The 13,088-nt window shown below is 41.0% G+C and overlaps 1 protein-coding gene across 4 annotated transcripts in view; it reads left to right on the top strand.

The window, feature by feature from the left end:
* Window positions 1-1,293: 1,293 nt before the first annotated feature.
* Window positions 1,294-13,088, top strand: part of LOC138620491 (ephrin type-A receptor 6-like) — a 53,455-nt gene continuing 41,660 nt past the window's right edge. For 2 of the 4 annotated variants that reach the window (XM_069697743.1, XM_069697742.1), the window contains exons 1-2: window positions 1,297-2,144; window positions 10,866-10,930. In XM_069697743.1, coding sequence (XP_069553844.1) covers window positions 2,066-2,144; window positions 10,866-10,930 — 144 coding nt within the window. In that variant the 5' untranslated portion in view covers window positions 1,297-2,065. Of the gene's footprint in view, window positions 2,145-10,865; window positions 10,931-13,088 lie in introns of all 4 variants that reach the window. The other 2 variants (XM_069697741.1, XM_069697745.1) reach the window with 2 other exon arrangements.

Raw genomic sequence — 13,088 nt, forward strand, 5'->3', positions numbered from 1 at the left:
GCTGGTGTTGCTATCCGTGGTGCTGAAATGTTGTACTATTATAGATTCTCACTGAAAGAAGAGATGAGCCTCGATTCTTTCAAGGGGCCAGACCCCATATTAGGTTAATATTTCTTTATCAGATTATTTTATTTTAAACTGCCCAAATAAGCAAGACAGAGTCCTCGTCTATGTCGGTATTTGTCTACAGTGTTTTAGACTTGTTTTATACTGTGCTCGAACTGCAGTCGTGTTGGGGACAGCTTTCTAAGCAAAGAAAGCCTTTATAATGGATTCAAGTTAGTTGTGAAAATTAACAGTTGCTTTCTACTGAAAAATAGCTCCTTTATCCACAACCTGGTTTACATGCAGCCTAAGATACACAACCAAGAAGCCTGTGAAAGAAAAAGCTTTGCACATGGGTGCCAGTGATTAGAAAGCTGACACAGATGTTAGTTTGGCTTTTAGGATATGTTTCAGCCTTTAACAACGAAACTGTTGCAACCTAATAAAGCAACTTCACGGGCAGCAGGTGTCAGTTTATCAAATAAAAGGTTGCGCGATCGTCTTGATGATTCACTGTGTCCGAACAAGGCAAGCAACTTGGATATAAATATTTGCTGAGTATCCGCGATATTTGTTTTCTGTTTAAGACAACGCGCAGTTGATGGCGTTTGTTGTCAGTAAACAGATGCTAACGTTGTTGAACTGTACGCCACATGCAATGCAGCCACCAATTACTTCCAGTGTCACTCAAACAGACAGCCAGTGACTGATGGGACTTGTCAGTATAAGCAGCACCTGTATCCTTCAACAGCTGAGCTGTGACTCTGGAGTCCAAGAGGTCATTACATCTTCTCCCTGACTGCAGGTCTCAGTGGACTTCTATTAACAGTCATCTCCACCATTGCGTTACACACTGAAGCTCGCGGGCCATTAGTTAGGGCAGGTAGAAGGGTTTGACACAGGGACTAAACTCCGGGTTGTGCTATAACCGAAGCTCAGTTCCAATGTAAAAGCGTAGAGTGAGTTCATTTCTAATGAGCAGACACCCACAGCCTAGACATGTGTGTGCACTCTCAACCCACCATGCTCTATATCAACTTAGAGCCCCTATCTATCTGTCTGCTCGCCTTCCTCTCCTGCCACCATAAATAGAAACGGCCCCAGACACATTACTATTCCTACAACATAATCCAATGCAGGTATAACCTCACAGTGCAGAATTGATACAGTATAGTCTAATAATGGCTTCATATTTCCCTCCATCTCCCCGGCGTCCCCCGGAATCAATAACGCAGCAGAAGCCCCGCACATTGCGTCTGGTGGAAACCACGGTTTAAACGGAGCAAAGTGAGAAATGAGGTAAAACATAACAAAGAACAAGTTATATTTGCACGCGTGGACTTGTCTCCTAAATTCCTGGTGGAGAAATAAAAATCGTCTCCTCAGTCTGCGCCAGAGCATCTCTCCTATCCTGAGAAGAAGAGGAGAGGGAGAGACAGAGACACACGCAGTGAGACAGAGACGCAGCGAGGGAAGCGATGGCTGAAAGTGAGGCGGGAAGTCCGGGATATTTCTCTTCTTTTCCTCCCCGTGTCTCTCTCGTTTTTGGATAAACACACTCTAAAACAACTATAGCCTACCGACTTTACCACAAATACGCATCGGGGAACTTCGCTTTTTGACACTTTTGTCAGACTCTGCACTTCCCGACGGTCACCTGTGCGTATTTTCAGGTTTCCACACAATTCCTCCTCGATTTATTTTCTTTATTTTAACTAACTTACCGGAGCTCAAGTCATTGTTTTTTTTGTGTGTGTGTGCAGAATGGCTGAACATTTATATCGCCTGTCTGTCCGTGTCCACATGGAGGACTCCGGGATGCTTGGCTAAAAAATAATAATAATAATAATAATAAAAAAGAAGAAATATAAGAACTCCCGTGGATGCAACCGCGACCTCCTGGATTGTGGGAAGATTTCTGCAGCCTCGTTCATGAAACCTTCTTATCTTTACATTGTGGGATCTATTTAGGAGTCTGTGCAGCGTTTTAGTTCAAAGCGCACTTGTGTCTGACTCAACGATGTGCTCCGGTGGGAAATACTGCGTGTTTTTGTTCTTACTTAAAAGTGTCTGGTCGGACCCGGGAGCCACAAACCAAGGTGAGTACGGGCGTCACGAGAACCTCACACGTAGAGCAAGGCTGGATGCACCAAATCTAACCATTTTTAAGTCTTCCCTAACAAAATAGGTTCTCTCCCCACATGCACGCTCACATGCAAAACAAACTATGTATTTTTTTTGAAGTGAAGTCTCATTTAAAGTCTGCAGCAGTGGACAGTTTAAACCTACTGACACCGTAAAAACTTACAAAACAAATATTTACAGAATGTAATGCTTTCATACATCTTACATGGCTCCTATGATAAAGGACGGTGTGATCTTTTTACTGTATGCTTTATCTTTAATGAGAGTTTGTTGGATCTACCTGGAATTTATCCAACAATGACAATAAAAAAACAACAACATTTAAACATGCATGCTGCATTTTAAGGGTGTATTTACAGCCTCAAAATTCATGAAAATGTTTCACTTTGTTGACCGTACTCATTTCATTCATCTGTTGTCTCAAACAAGGATCCTCTATAGCTCGCAGCGTTCATCATTTTGAAAGACTAATTAACTTATTCAACCCTCTCCATGTTAAATGATGTCTTTTGAAAAAAAATAACAAATTTAGAGCCTCAAAATAAATGCAGAAATCTATGTTTGCAGTAGAAAAATCCTGAATCATTGATACTGCAGAACATGCCTGTCAGTCTTATAATGAACACGCAGAAACACACATTTACTGTATCAAAATGCTAAACTTTCATAGCATGGTGCTCTGTGCTGCAGACCGAGGCTCCATCAGCCAAATTATAGGAGACGATGTGACATTCTGCTTCACCTCCAAAATCTGAGAGCACAGAAACATCTCCACAGCTATAGGACCACTGACTGTTACAGTAAATGTCAGCCTCTGACATACTCCGTCAGCAATAATAATGCTTCTGAGTTGCTTGTTTCTGCCGCTGTCTTCTATGCTGAGCTCATACTGTATATGAAAATGTAAGAGGTCCATATAATCCCCCAGACGTCTCCTCAGACACTGGCTGTGAGAAATATGTGGAGTTTATTATGTTGATTCTAAATTCATCAGAATACTTTCCCATTTTGCACAATTCGTTTCCAGTCACACGGGCAGCGTGTACGGTTACATATGTATGAAACACAGGACATGTTATCGTCCCCCAGTTGTACAAAGTCGAATGGGCAAACGGCGACCATTATGTAATCTGTTCTTGACATCTTCCACTTTGCACATTTGCACGGGTCAGTTCAATATTCCTCTTGGATGTTTAATGTTTGGGATGCACACTTTCAAAGACGACAGGAGCCCGATCACGAGCCAAATGTCAAAGTCTCCCTCACTTCATTTTTCTGTGTGTGTGTGTGTGTGTGTGTGTGTGTGTGTGTGTGTGTGTGTGTGTGTGTGTGTGTGTGTGTGTGTGTGTGTGTTCAGTTTTCCCCACAGCATGCCTGTCTGCCTGTGGTGGTGACAGGCTTGAAGAGGAGGGGATGTACTTGGGGGAAACTTGAAAAAAATGACAACGTGAGGTGTTTAAAATTTGAGAACAAGACAGTATATGTTCGCCAGGTGCAACGTGTCTGAGCGAGTTTTCTCCTGAAAGTGAATGACTTGCGTGCACCCTCGCCGCCTCAGGGAAAGTGGGGCGGATGAGTGGTTATCCAATTGGTCAGTCAGCTATTTGGGGTTAAATAATATAAGGTCATTTAATATAAAAAATAAACTTAAATGATGTAAAAAAAAAAAAAAGAAGGTGTAATTTAGAAAAAATACATCATCACACTAATTTCTTATACTTTGTGTTTTTGGTATAAGGATAGTTTTCTTCATATTTAAAAAAATGTGTTTTCATTTGTACCAGGAAATGAGAAAAGCACTTGAAGATCAGGACGAGCCCAGTTGTTTGGCAACATGCTGTCTTGAGGAACTCCGGTTTGGTTGCAGGGCACATAAAAGCTGCTAAAAAGAGCCTGAACTCAAATAGCATCCAGGACAGATGTCCAAACTGGAGAAACACGACACAGTGGATGTGTTGTCATAACAGCTCTTTATTAACATAACATAATTCGCTAATGACATGCTTCTTGGCTTGTGAGTGACCTTAGCTTACTGTTGGTAGTAAGGTCGTTAGCCAGACATGCTAATGTTTCCAGCTTTCGTTTATGTTCTTCAAAGATTACCACAGTATTAACTCTTATAACGTTTCTCCCTTCAGTTTGGCATTGGGGATAAAAAAAAATAAAAAATTATTGTGGACACCAGTTTAGCCATGTATGTATTAAGGAGAACTAGATACCGGACTCAAAGTGGTCGCCTGCTCAGGTGAATTAAAATTGTTCCCTGCCACATTAGCCAAAAAAAAGTTTCCAGCCTTCAAGGTTTTATTCCGGCGTTGGACGAGGTTGTTTTCATGGCAGCAACAGCAGTGACCACAGGGAAAAAAAATTGGCACTCTCGATCCCAGCGCTGTATCCGCATCTCTGCAGGGTCAACATACACTGGCGCTGAACGGGACGGGTCAAAATAGCCACCCGTCTTATTTTCTACTTCCAACCAACACCAGTGGCAATAGGTGCACCTCGGCACTCCTTGATGAACTGATGTGACACTTCAAGCCACTGTCCCATTCTCAGTCTCTTCCAGAAAAAAAAAGGCTTTTTTGTACTTCCCACATCCCGTAAAAGTTCCTCTTCACCCGTGGCTCACCTCTTGCAGTTGCTGTCTTACAGTGGATGAGGAGAGACTAGTGGTCGAGGTCAAGAAATATAGCATCAAACCACAATCCTGTCAATATGAAGACTGGCAAAAACAAAATATAGCCGGCGATGGCCATAGCTGTGGAGATTGGCTCTTCAAATCAGCATTAAACAGTAGTTGCTCACACGTGATTTAAATAATTTTTTTATGGAAGTCATTTTATTATTATAGTATGTGTGTGGTCGTTAAAACTGAAGCGCAACGTTTTCTATTGGTACTTTAGAGCAGCACTTGATACAAATCGTATGACACGCTACGTCGCTGCCGGGCCAGAGTCTCTTCAGCTTAATGCATCCATGAGTTCAACAAGTGGAAATCTCCACAGCCTGACATGCAACGTTTTTGTTCATACTTTACAGTTGCAAAAGTATGATTGGACAACTACTATTTGGAGGAGGAGTTCAGTGAATGGTTCAGTCTGGTATTTCAACACATTTTCACTCCCAGGCATCAAATACTGATGTTTTATCAAAGCCGTTGACGTCTAATATGGAGGCGTGCCTCCTGTTTAGACGCCACAAACAACGTAGTTATGGTTCGGAAAACATCCCGATTATGGTTAAATATGACACGGTCGCCATTTGTTTAGGGTTAAGAACAAAAACTACTTGGTTAGGGTTTCTAAAAGACCAACGCTTGGTAACCTTAAAGATGTCCACTGACTTTTGCTTGATCATGGACTCCAACACCAGTCTCCCAAATGAAAGTCCTGGGTTTGTTCCCTCCAGCCATCACCAACCTCCTCCCTGCGCCGACCCGCCTCGTCACGGTGCAAACACATCAGACACCTTGTGGATATGTCTTAAATGCCAAAGGGCACCTTGTGCGTATCGCTCTGATGCCAACAGCTGTCAGAAAATGGCCGGAATTTGACGCCTTGGGAATGACAGCGGTATGGGTACTTTGTGTGATCAGTTAAATGACCAAAAAATATTCAGTAAACTAACAAGAAAATCCTCATATCCAAGAACGTATAACTATCAAATACAGGACTTAGTATTGTCCTGAAGAAATAGCTCACATTTCAGTTATAGAAATTATCGTTGGTATATTTTCTGTCTATGAATAAATTGGACTAAATGTTTATAATTTCTTTACCTACTGATCTGGTACGTATTTTAATAGAAGAGGTATGAAATCTCTGAGATCATTTCATCCCAGCACAGCAGTAGCTTTCAGGCGGACGCTGCACTGTCCTCTATGAGGAAGCTGCATCATCTGTGTTAGGGATCAGGTGAATTAGACGCCGCTGTCCACTTTTATTATCATCTAATACAGAAAATAATGATTCTTCGTCTCCCAGTGGCTTTTCTGAAACCACATCCTGGAAACTGCAAAATACAAAAAAAAAGCCTGAGGGTCCTTATAGAAATGGCCGTCTCTCCGGGGGATCTCTAAGTGCTTGTCGACTTAAATACTCTCAGCCGAATACTTATACATTTGAGAATTCCGGCTTAATGTCTGGCTTTTTGTGTATTAATTCGCCTCTTGCAGGGATATTTATATATAATAAATTTTATTAGTCAGGTGTCACCCACAGAAAAACACTGAAAAACTGAAAGCTTAAAGTGTGTATCTGCAAATTAGCAAATAACTGTAATTGAATGCGTATCCATTCACGTGGGAAACATGTAGGGAGATCAAGATATTTTTATTCACTAAGAATAGTGGGGATCCAATGTCAAAGAAAACCATCACAATGTGAAGGTTAAATAATGCAAGCAGTTCTACACAAAACTATCATATTTGTGTAAATGAAAGATGGAAACCAATCATTAAAAATATTTGTAGACACACAAGATATGCAAGTTAAGTGAGAAAATGTCATATCTGTAAATATGAGGGTAGAGAATCTTAACTTATCTTAGCAAAAAAAAAAAAAACTGGAAGTGGGGAAAACAGCTGGGCTGGTGCAGCCATTTTAAGGGGCGACTGTCACTCTTCATGTTTTCAGACTTCACCAAGTACACCCAGCTACGAAAATTTTATTTTGGTCTAAACCCTGAAAACACGTAAAAGCAAAAGAGCAATCATTCATGACAAAAGATTTTCTTTAACAGTCAGGAAAAGAAGTCACGGATAACCCTGCTGAATAGGATCTTTGAGTCACAGTCTCCATTACGTTATTTTTGGTATTTTCAGCAGTTCCTTTACTGATCTGACATGAACAGCTGAGATGCTACCCAAGTTTAGTCTGTTGTACAGTTTGGTACAAAACTAAAAATACACAAGCATCGCAAATAAGATTCACAGCTCAGCAACCACTGCTCTTCAGCAGAGTCATCACATCATGATAGTTTCTTTGTTCTAGTGAGCCTGTAACCAGGTAATTTAGTGCTTTCAGTGATGGGCGCCTTGATGCTAGAAGCTACAGATGCAGTCAGTGACACTAATGACTCAATTCACTCAGTTCATTGACATCCTGAACGTTGTCCTATATTGCTGCAAGTGTAAGAGCAGCAATTTACTGCTCGTGCCCAACTTATTACTCCGATGGTCAGAAACATGTAGAAAGGACAGTTGCAGATTATTATGCTTCCAGACACAATAAGCAGACAAGAGTAATGTGATTTGTTCTCCTGATACTGTGTGTGTGTGTGTGTGTGTGTGTGTGTGTGTGTGTGTGTGTGTGTGTGTGTGTGTGTGTGTGTGTGTGTGTGTGTGTGTGTGTGTGTGTGTACTTTGAGTGAGAAAATCTGTGTATCAAATTCACTACTATGTCTTGGGCCATTATTTCCAGACTCCAAAGATGGTTGCAGAATTGAATTATTTTCTGACTACATTACTGTTTATGTATGTTTGTGTGTGTGTGTGTGTGTGTGTGTGTGTGTGTGTGTGTGTGTGTGTGTGTGTGTGTGTGTGTGTGTGTGTGTGTGTGTGTGTGTGTGTGTGTGTGTGTAGGAGATGGACAGACAGTGAAGGGAGTTGGTGGAATAGTTTGCTGCTGTCAAGCATGATATGGAACATTGCTCATGATTATGAAAGATTGTTCTAATTTTGTAAAAAAAAAAAAATCAATATCTTTCTGTCTCTTGGTCTGTCTTACAGTCTCTTTCCCTCCATCTCTCCATATCCTCCTTTTGAACAGAGGCAAGGCCATCTTATTATAATTCAGCCCTTAATTACTAGCAGAGAATCAAGGCTAAATGAAGTCTCTGTAAATACTAAAGTGGTTCATTTAGTCTCTCTCAAAGTGTATCTTCTCTGGTTATCTAACTTTGTCTCAAAACAGTCACAATCCCATTAAATTAGTCCAGATTTGGCAAAGTCCGCTATATACAGGACTGACAGGTCATCTGAAGATGTGACTCTTATGTCTATAATGTCGGCCACTGAAGTGGCACATACTTTATTGATAGAGATTGTAATTAACTGCCTGTGTGGAGACAAAGGAAATTGCACATTCATCATATCAAATTGGCTCAGGGGGCTTAGCAAAGGCCAGATAATGGCTCTCTTCATGCCTGAGCCGTGACTGGAGTGCAGACAGCCTGAGATTGTTACATTTGTATTTACACAATGCAGTCACGGATTCACACAAATAAACACCTGTTAACATGCTCATGCAAAAAAAACAAGAACACCATCAAACCCAGATGCTGAGATCAGATTAGACTTTGATTTTGTCTTTTGAGGTCACCACTGTGTCAGGTTAGCCATCAGCACCCAGTTTGACTGTTATCAGACTATTGAACAGACGGCTATCATCACACATCTCTCCCAAATATATGAGCTGTCAGGTGCCTGCTACTGCTACTGCTACTGGGCTCGTGGGCCCGTTACCAACGACATATGACCATGCATATACATATGGCATACTGGACATTTGTCGTCATAGTAATAATAATAAAAAAAGGAAAAGATCATGGTTTGGGTTCAAATAAGTATGTTATGCACGTCTTGTTTGTAATGTCACATACAATGTGAAACTTAAAATGAGTCAACACTGACTTCAGTTTTCACACAGAACATGTTATGGTTAAAGTCCTGTGTTAGAGCCGTCCCACAACCCCCCAGCCTGCCTTACCACGCGGACCGTGTCGCTCTTCATACTTCGTCTCCTGACTTTGTACTCTGCTACCGTGATGATTACTACATCAAAGGTCCTAATTAATGTGTCCTTCTGGCCTACTAGTGTAAGTTCAGTCTTCCCCGTAAATTCAGCAGGTCTCTACTAGCCCACATATTTGGGACAGCTGAGTGATGATAACAGCCTATTCAACAGTCTGATAACAGTCCCATCAGGTGCTATGAGAGTCATAAATTATTGGTACAACTAAATAAGTGATCTTTAAAGGAGCCGGGAGCTTACTGAAATGGTTTCACCTCACAGCACCAAACAACTTTGTCTTTTTGCAGTCCGTGGAGAGAGTAAACCTGTGGGTATGGAGTAGAGATATATCGGTAACATCTGTATCTATTTTAATATGATAAATGAAACTTCATGTATATTCATCATATTGTGATAATGGCAACATTCTGCCATGCCATTCATTGTACCACTACACTAGTTACACATACGCTACATTATGCACGCAATTGACACAAAGCAGCTGAAAGCGCCTCCATGGTGGAGGAGTTGGATCCTAAAAGGGAGCAACTTCAGTAGTGTGGGTGCAGTTTAGTTACAAAAGATCAAATGTACAACAAATCACCAGAACATGTTGGTTTCTACTGAATATGTGAAGGCAAACTGTTGCGACGTATAAAACTGTGGCACTTACTTTGTTGCAATTGTATGTTCTTCAAATTAATAAAAACGTATTTTTCAGTATTCTGTCATATCATCAAGAAAACTGTTGTCACACAAATACCCTCAAATATTTTGATATTATTTTAGTGCCATAGTATATGGGGCAGGAATATGCACGGACAGAGGGTGATGTCACACCCATAGATGTGATTTAATCGAGTCGTGCTCCTGACTGCAGAGTAAAACTGTTGTTAGTAAAGATCAGACAACACTGAAATATGTTATACACATTGTCAAATATTGACAAACAAGGAAAAAAAATAGTATCTGTGTTGAGGCATCCCAAGTGGCTGTGTTGGTTTTCCACTTCCGGACTTTGGAAATGCACTGAGGTGAACTCGAGTCACCGTCATCATGAAAAAATGGGATCCGGCCATCTGTATCGTCACACACCAAAAAGTTATACATTGTTGTCCAGATCACTCCTGCATTTTGTTTTCCATCGGATCCGTTTGACTTCATACCATAAATGTGTGCCGGTCAGCTGTAGTACGGTTAAACCAGCAAATGTTGAGTGCAGCTCTGTGACAGGAGGCAGACTCTGTTTTCTTGCATCTCGGTGTCTTCCACACCGTTACCTAACGCACACTACTTCCTGCTTTAATTGAAACCGCATCTAAATTCTGAATTGTGTGGGAAGACAGTAATTTCCAGGGACACCGGGTGATATCAGTTAAACGCAAACAATATGATATTGTTACTGAAAGAGCTGTCATCCTTCATGAAGTTTGTTACACTGGTTGTATTTCTCTTAAATTAGTTTTTATTTTCCAAATTGTAATTATTATAAAAGTCATATTTTCTTTTGTCAAGTTTCCAGCACTTCTGTTTTTCCCCTTTATTCATCTTTGGCTTATCTTTGATGTCATGTAGAAAACTCCTGACCTCTGAGAAGGAGAGTACTAATTTTCCAGACTTCAGGAGGGTGGGTCAGTGTTAGTGTTGGTCTTGTCCTGGACTTTTCTAAGAGCTGTTATTTCATAGGTGGTTGAATCTGATAAGGGCTTTACAGCTCTGTCAGCCCCTCATTGACAGCTTGATAACTATTGTCTGCTCTCTTCCTGTTTTGTCGCCTCCATTTCTCTTCTTTTTAAATTCACTGTCCAACCCCTCTTGCACTCTATCTCTTCCCCTTTCTGCTCTCTGCTGTCATTCTTTGCGCTTTCCTGTCGTTCTTTCGCTCTTCCAACTTTTCTCCTCCATTTTACACGACTTTCTTTTTCCCCACCCCGCTCTCTCTAGTGGTTCTGTTGGACACTACGACGGTGCTTGGAGAACTGGACTGGAAGACCTATCCTGTCAATGGGGTGAGTGACATTAGCATTTCATAAAGTACCAATATTCACTGGTAAGCTTTTACCGAATCTGAAAATATAAAAATAAAACATTCAGATGTACCAATTTTTGTATTTATCACAAACATCCTAAGTGTCCAAAACCCGACCTGCACTCCTCTCTTTTCCATAACTGAACCCTTGAGCCACAGTTACACACTGACAGGAGACGAGACCTTTTCTCTTATTAAAAAAATCATGTGGGTAATATTTGAATGTGACATCCCTCCAGACAGTAGACATCAGACCAATGTGTCATCCAGTGAACAAAACATTTACATGTCTGGTTTAAAACTGGGCTACATTTGGTTGAAAAACTAAGTTTTGTAAGTAACATATAATTTCAGCAGCCTTTCAATGTCAAGCTTCAACATGCCTTACACTGAAATATAGTTCAATCAGCCACGACCCATGGAATAAATTATTACAACATAAAATGTACAAAGAGGTAATATTTGGCATTTGTGTTCTGACCTTGTCAGTACAAGGAAGCACCAAGCATAGCACATCACAACAGGGGGGGAAGGAAAGATATGACTTCCCCCCTCGATAGTAAGGTAGCCTACAAGTGAATGGTGGTGTGGAGGGGAGCCTTTTGAAATGCTGCAAGAACGGTGGCAGGTGGAGCAGCAAGTGACAGCCGAGCTTTCAGGTGAGCAGCGTGGCAGATGCCATGTGGTAGAAGAGTGTGCAGAGCATTGACAGCTTAAGTACACGCCAAGATAAAAAGCTTGTATTGGACATATGTCGCAGTGGAAGGAGTACGCCGTGTGAGAGTAAAGTTGCCCATTCAAGGTAACTAACTTAACCAACTTCACATCATTTATTTGAAGGAATCCTTTTAGCCGTTTTCCACCTCAACATCTGCAACAATCACTTTTCAATTGAATGTAGCCGTAATCATCAAACTGATGCCAGTGAGCGTCAGTCACCTGCAGAGGTTTGGAGAGTGTCAAATTACAACTACTACTAGCAGGGAATTGTTATGTATACCGTGATTATACTTCAAATCAATACAGTTTAACAGATGACCTGTCTGTGTCCAACCACAGATGCACATGGTGCTGGCATTTCTGGAGGCAGCTTTTCAAAATCCCACCAGAAGTGCTTGTACATGTTTGATCCAGGAACTCAGATCTACGCTTATCTTGGTTTTGAGAAAGAAGAATGTGCGTTCCTGTATTCCGAAAACAAAACATAGATCATTATCCGACTTCAGGATTTCTGACCACTGTGAGCATGCTCATCTCTGACTTGAGTGACGTCGTGATAACGTTACACGACTACATTCATCTGATAGTTGCTTTTATTCAAAGCGGCTGAAAATATATGCATTAAAACGAATTCGGAACAATATCATTCAAAATTTGGAGTGTACCCCCTTAAACATATAACTAAAGGCATATTAAGCACGTAATTAAGCGCGTTTTTAAATATAATGTATAACTAAGTGCCACCAAGGGTTGTTGAGACGTGTTGTAATTCATGAATAAGAGGAGGTTAATCCTGGACAGTTGAGAGGACTCGGTGCATTCAGGAATAATCCTGAGATTGAAGACAAACTGATGACACCTCTCAACAGACAGCAGGTGAGAAAAGTGGATAACGTTATAATGTGCACAGATTACAGGTTAAATAATTCCATGTCTAAGGGATTTAATTATCAGAAGGCCTGTCTATTCCAGCCACTAATAGGCTATAACATAACCTCAAAGCTTTTTATTGCTACTCAACATAGAGGGATGCAGGCCCAAACTCAAACCCACGTGAACTTCTCTCTGTCACGGTTGGGTCCCTCTGCTCGGGTCCTCATCCCCTCTTAGCCTCTGCGCACTGAATGTGTTCGGTTCTGTTCATAACACATAGATGCAGATGGAAACTTAGAAAAATACCCAGGAGATGAGGGTTATCTGTCATCTTTAATCACAGTCAAAAAGTTGCTTTTTGCAACTGCTGTCTGCCCTCTACTGAAGACCCGTCCTCTTGAAGATTGGCTACCTATCAAAAAATGACAAATGATAAGCTGTTAAAATGGATATAAATAACAGAGTAACTATGTCCTCTAAAAATGTTGAATTCTGACTGTAATTAATCATCACTCATAACTGTGCATGCAAACATCTGGATGTCC

The sequence above is a fragment of the Brachyistius frenatus genome, unplaced genomic scaffold (genome assembly GCF_029030835.1).
Source record: "Brachyistius frenatus isolate BFR_SWC_R1_liver_20210118 unplaced genomic scaffold, ASM2903083v1 Contig_24, whole genome shotgun sequence".
NCBI classification, from domain to species: Eukaryota; Metazoa; Chordata; class Actinopteri; family Embiotocidae; genus Brachyistius; species Brachyistius frenatus.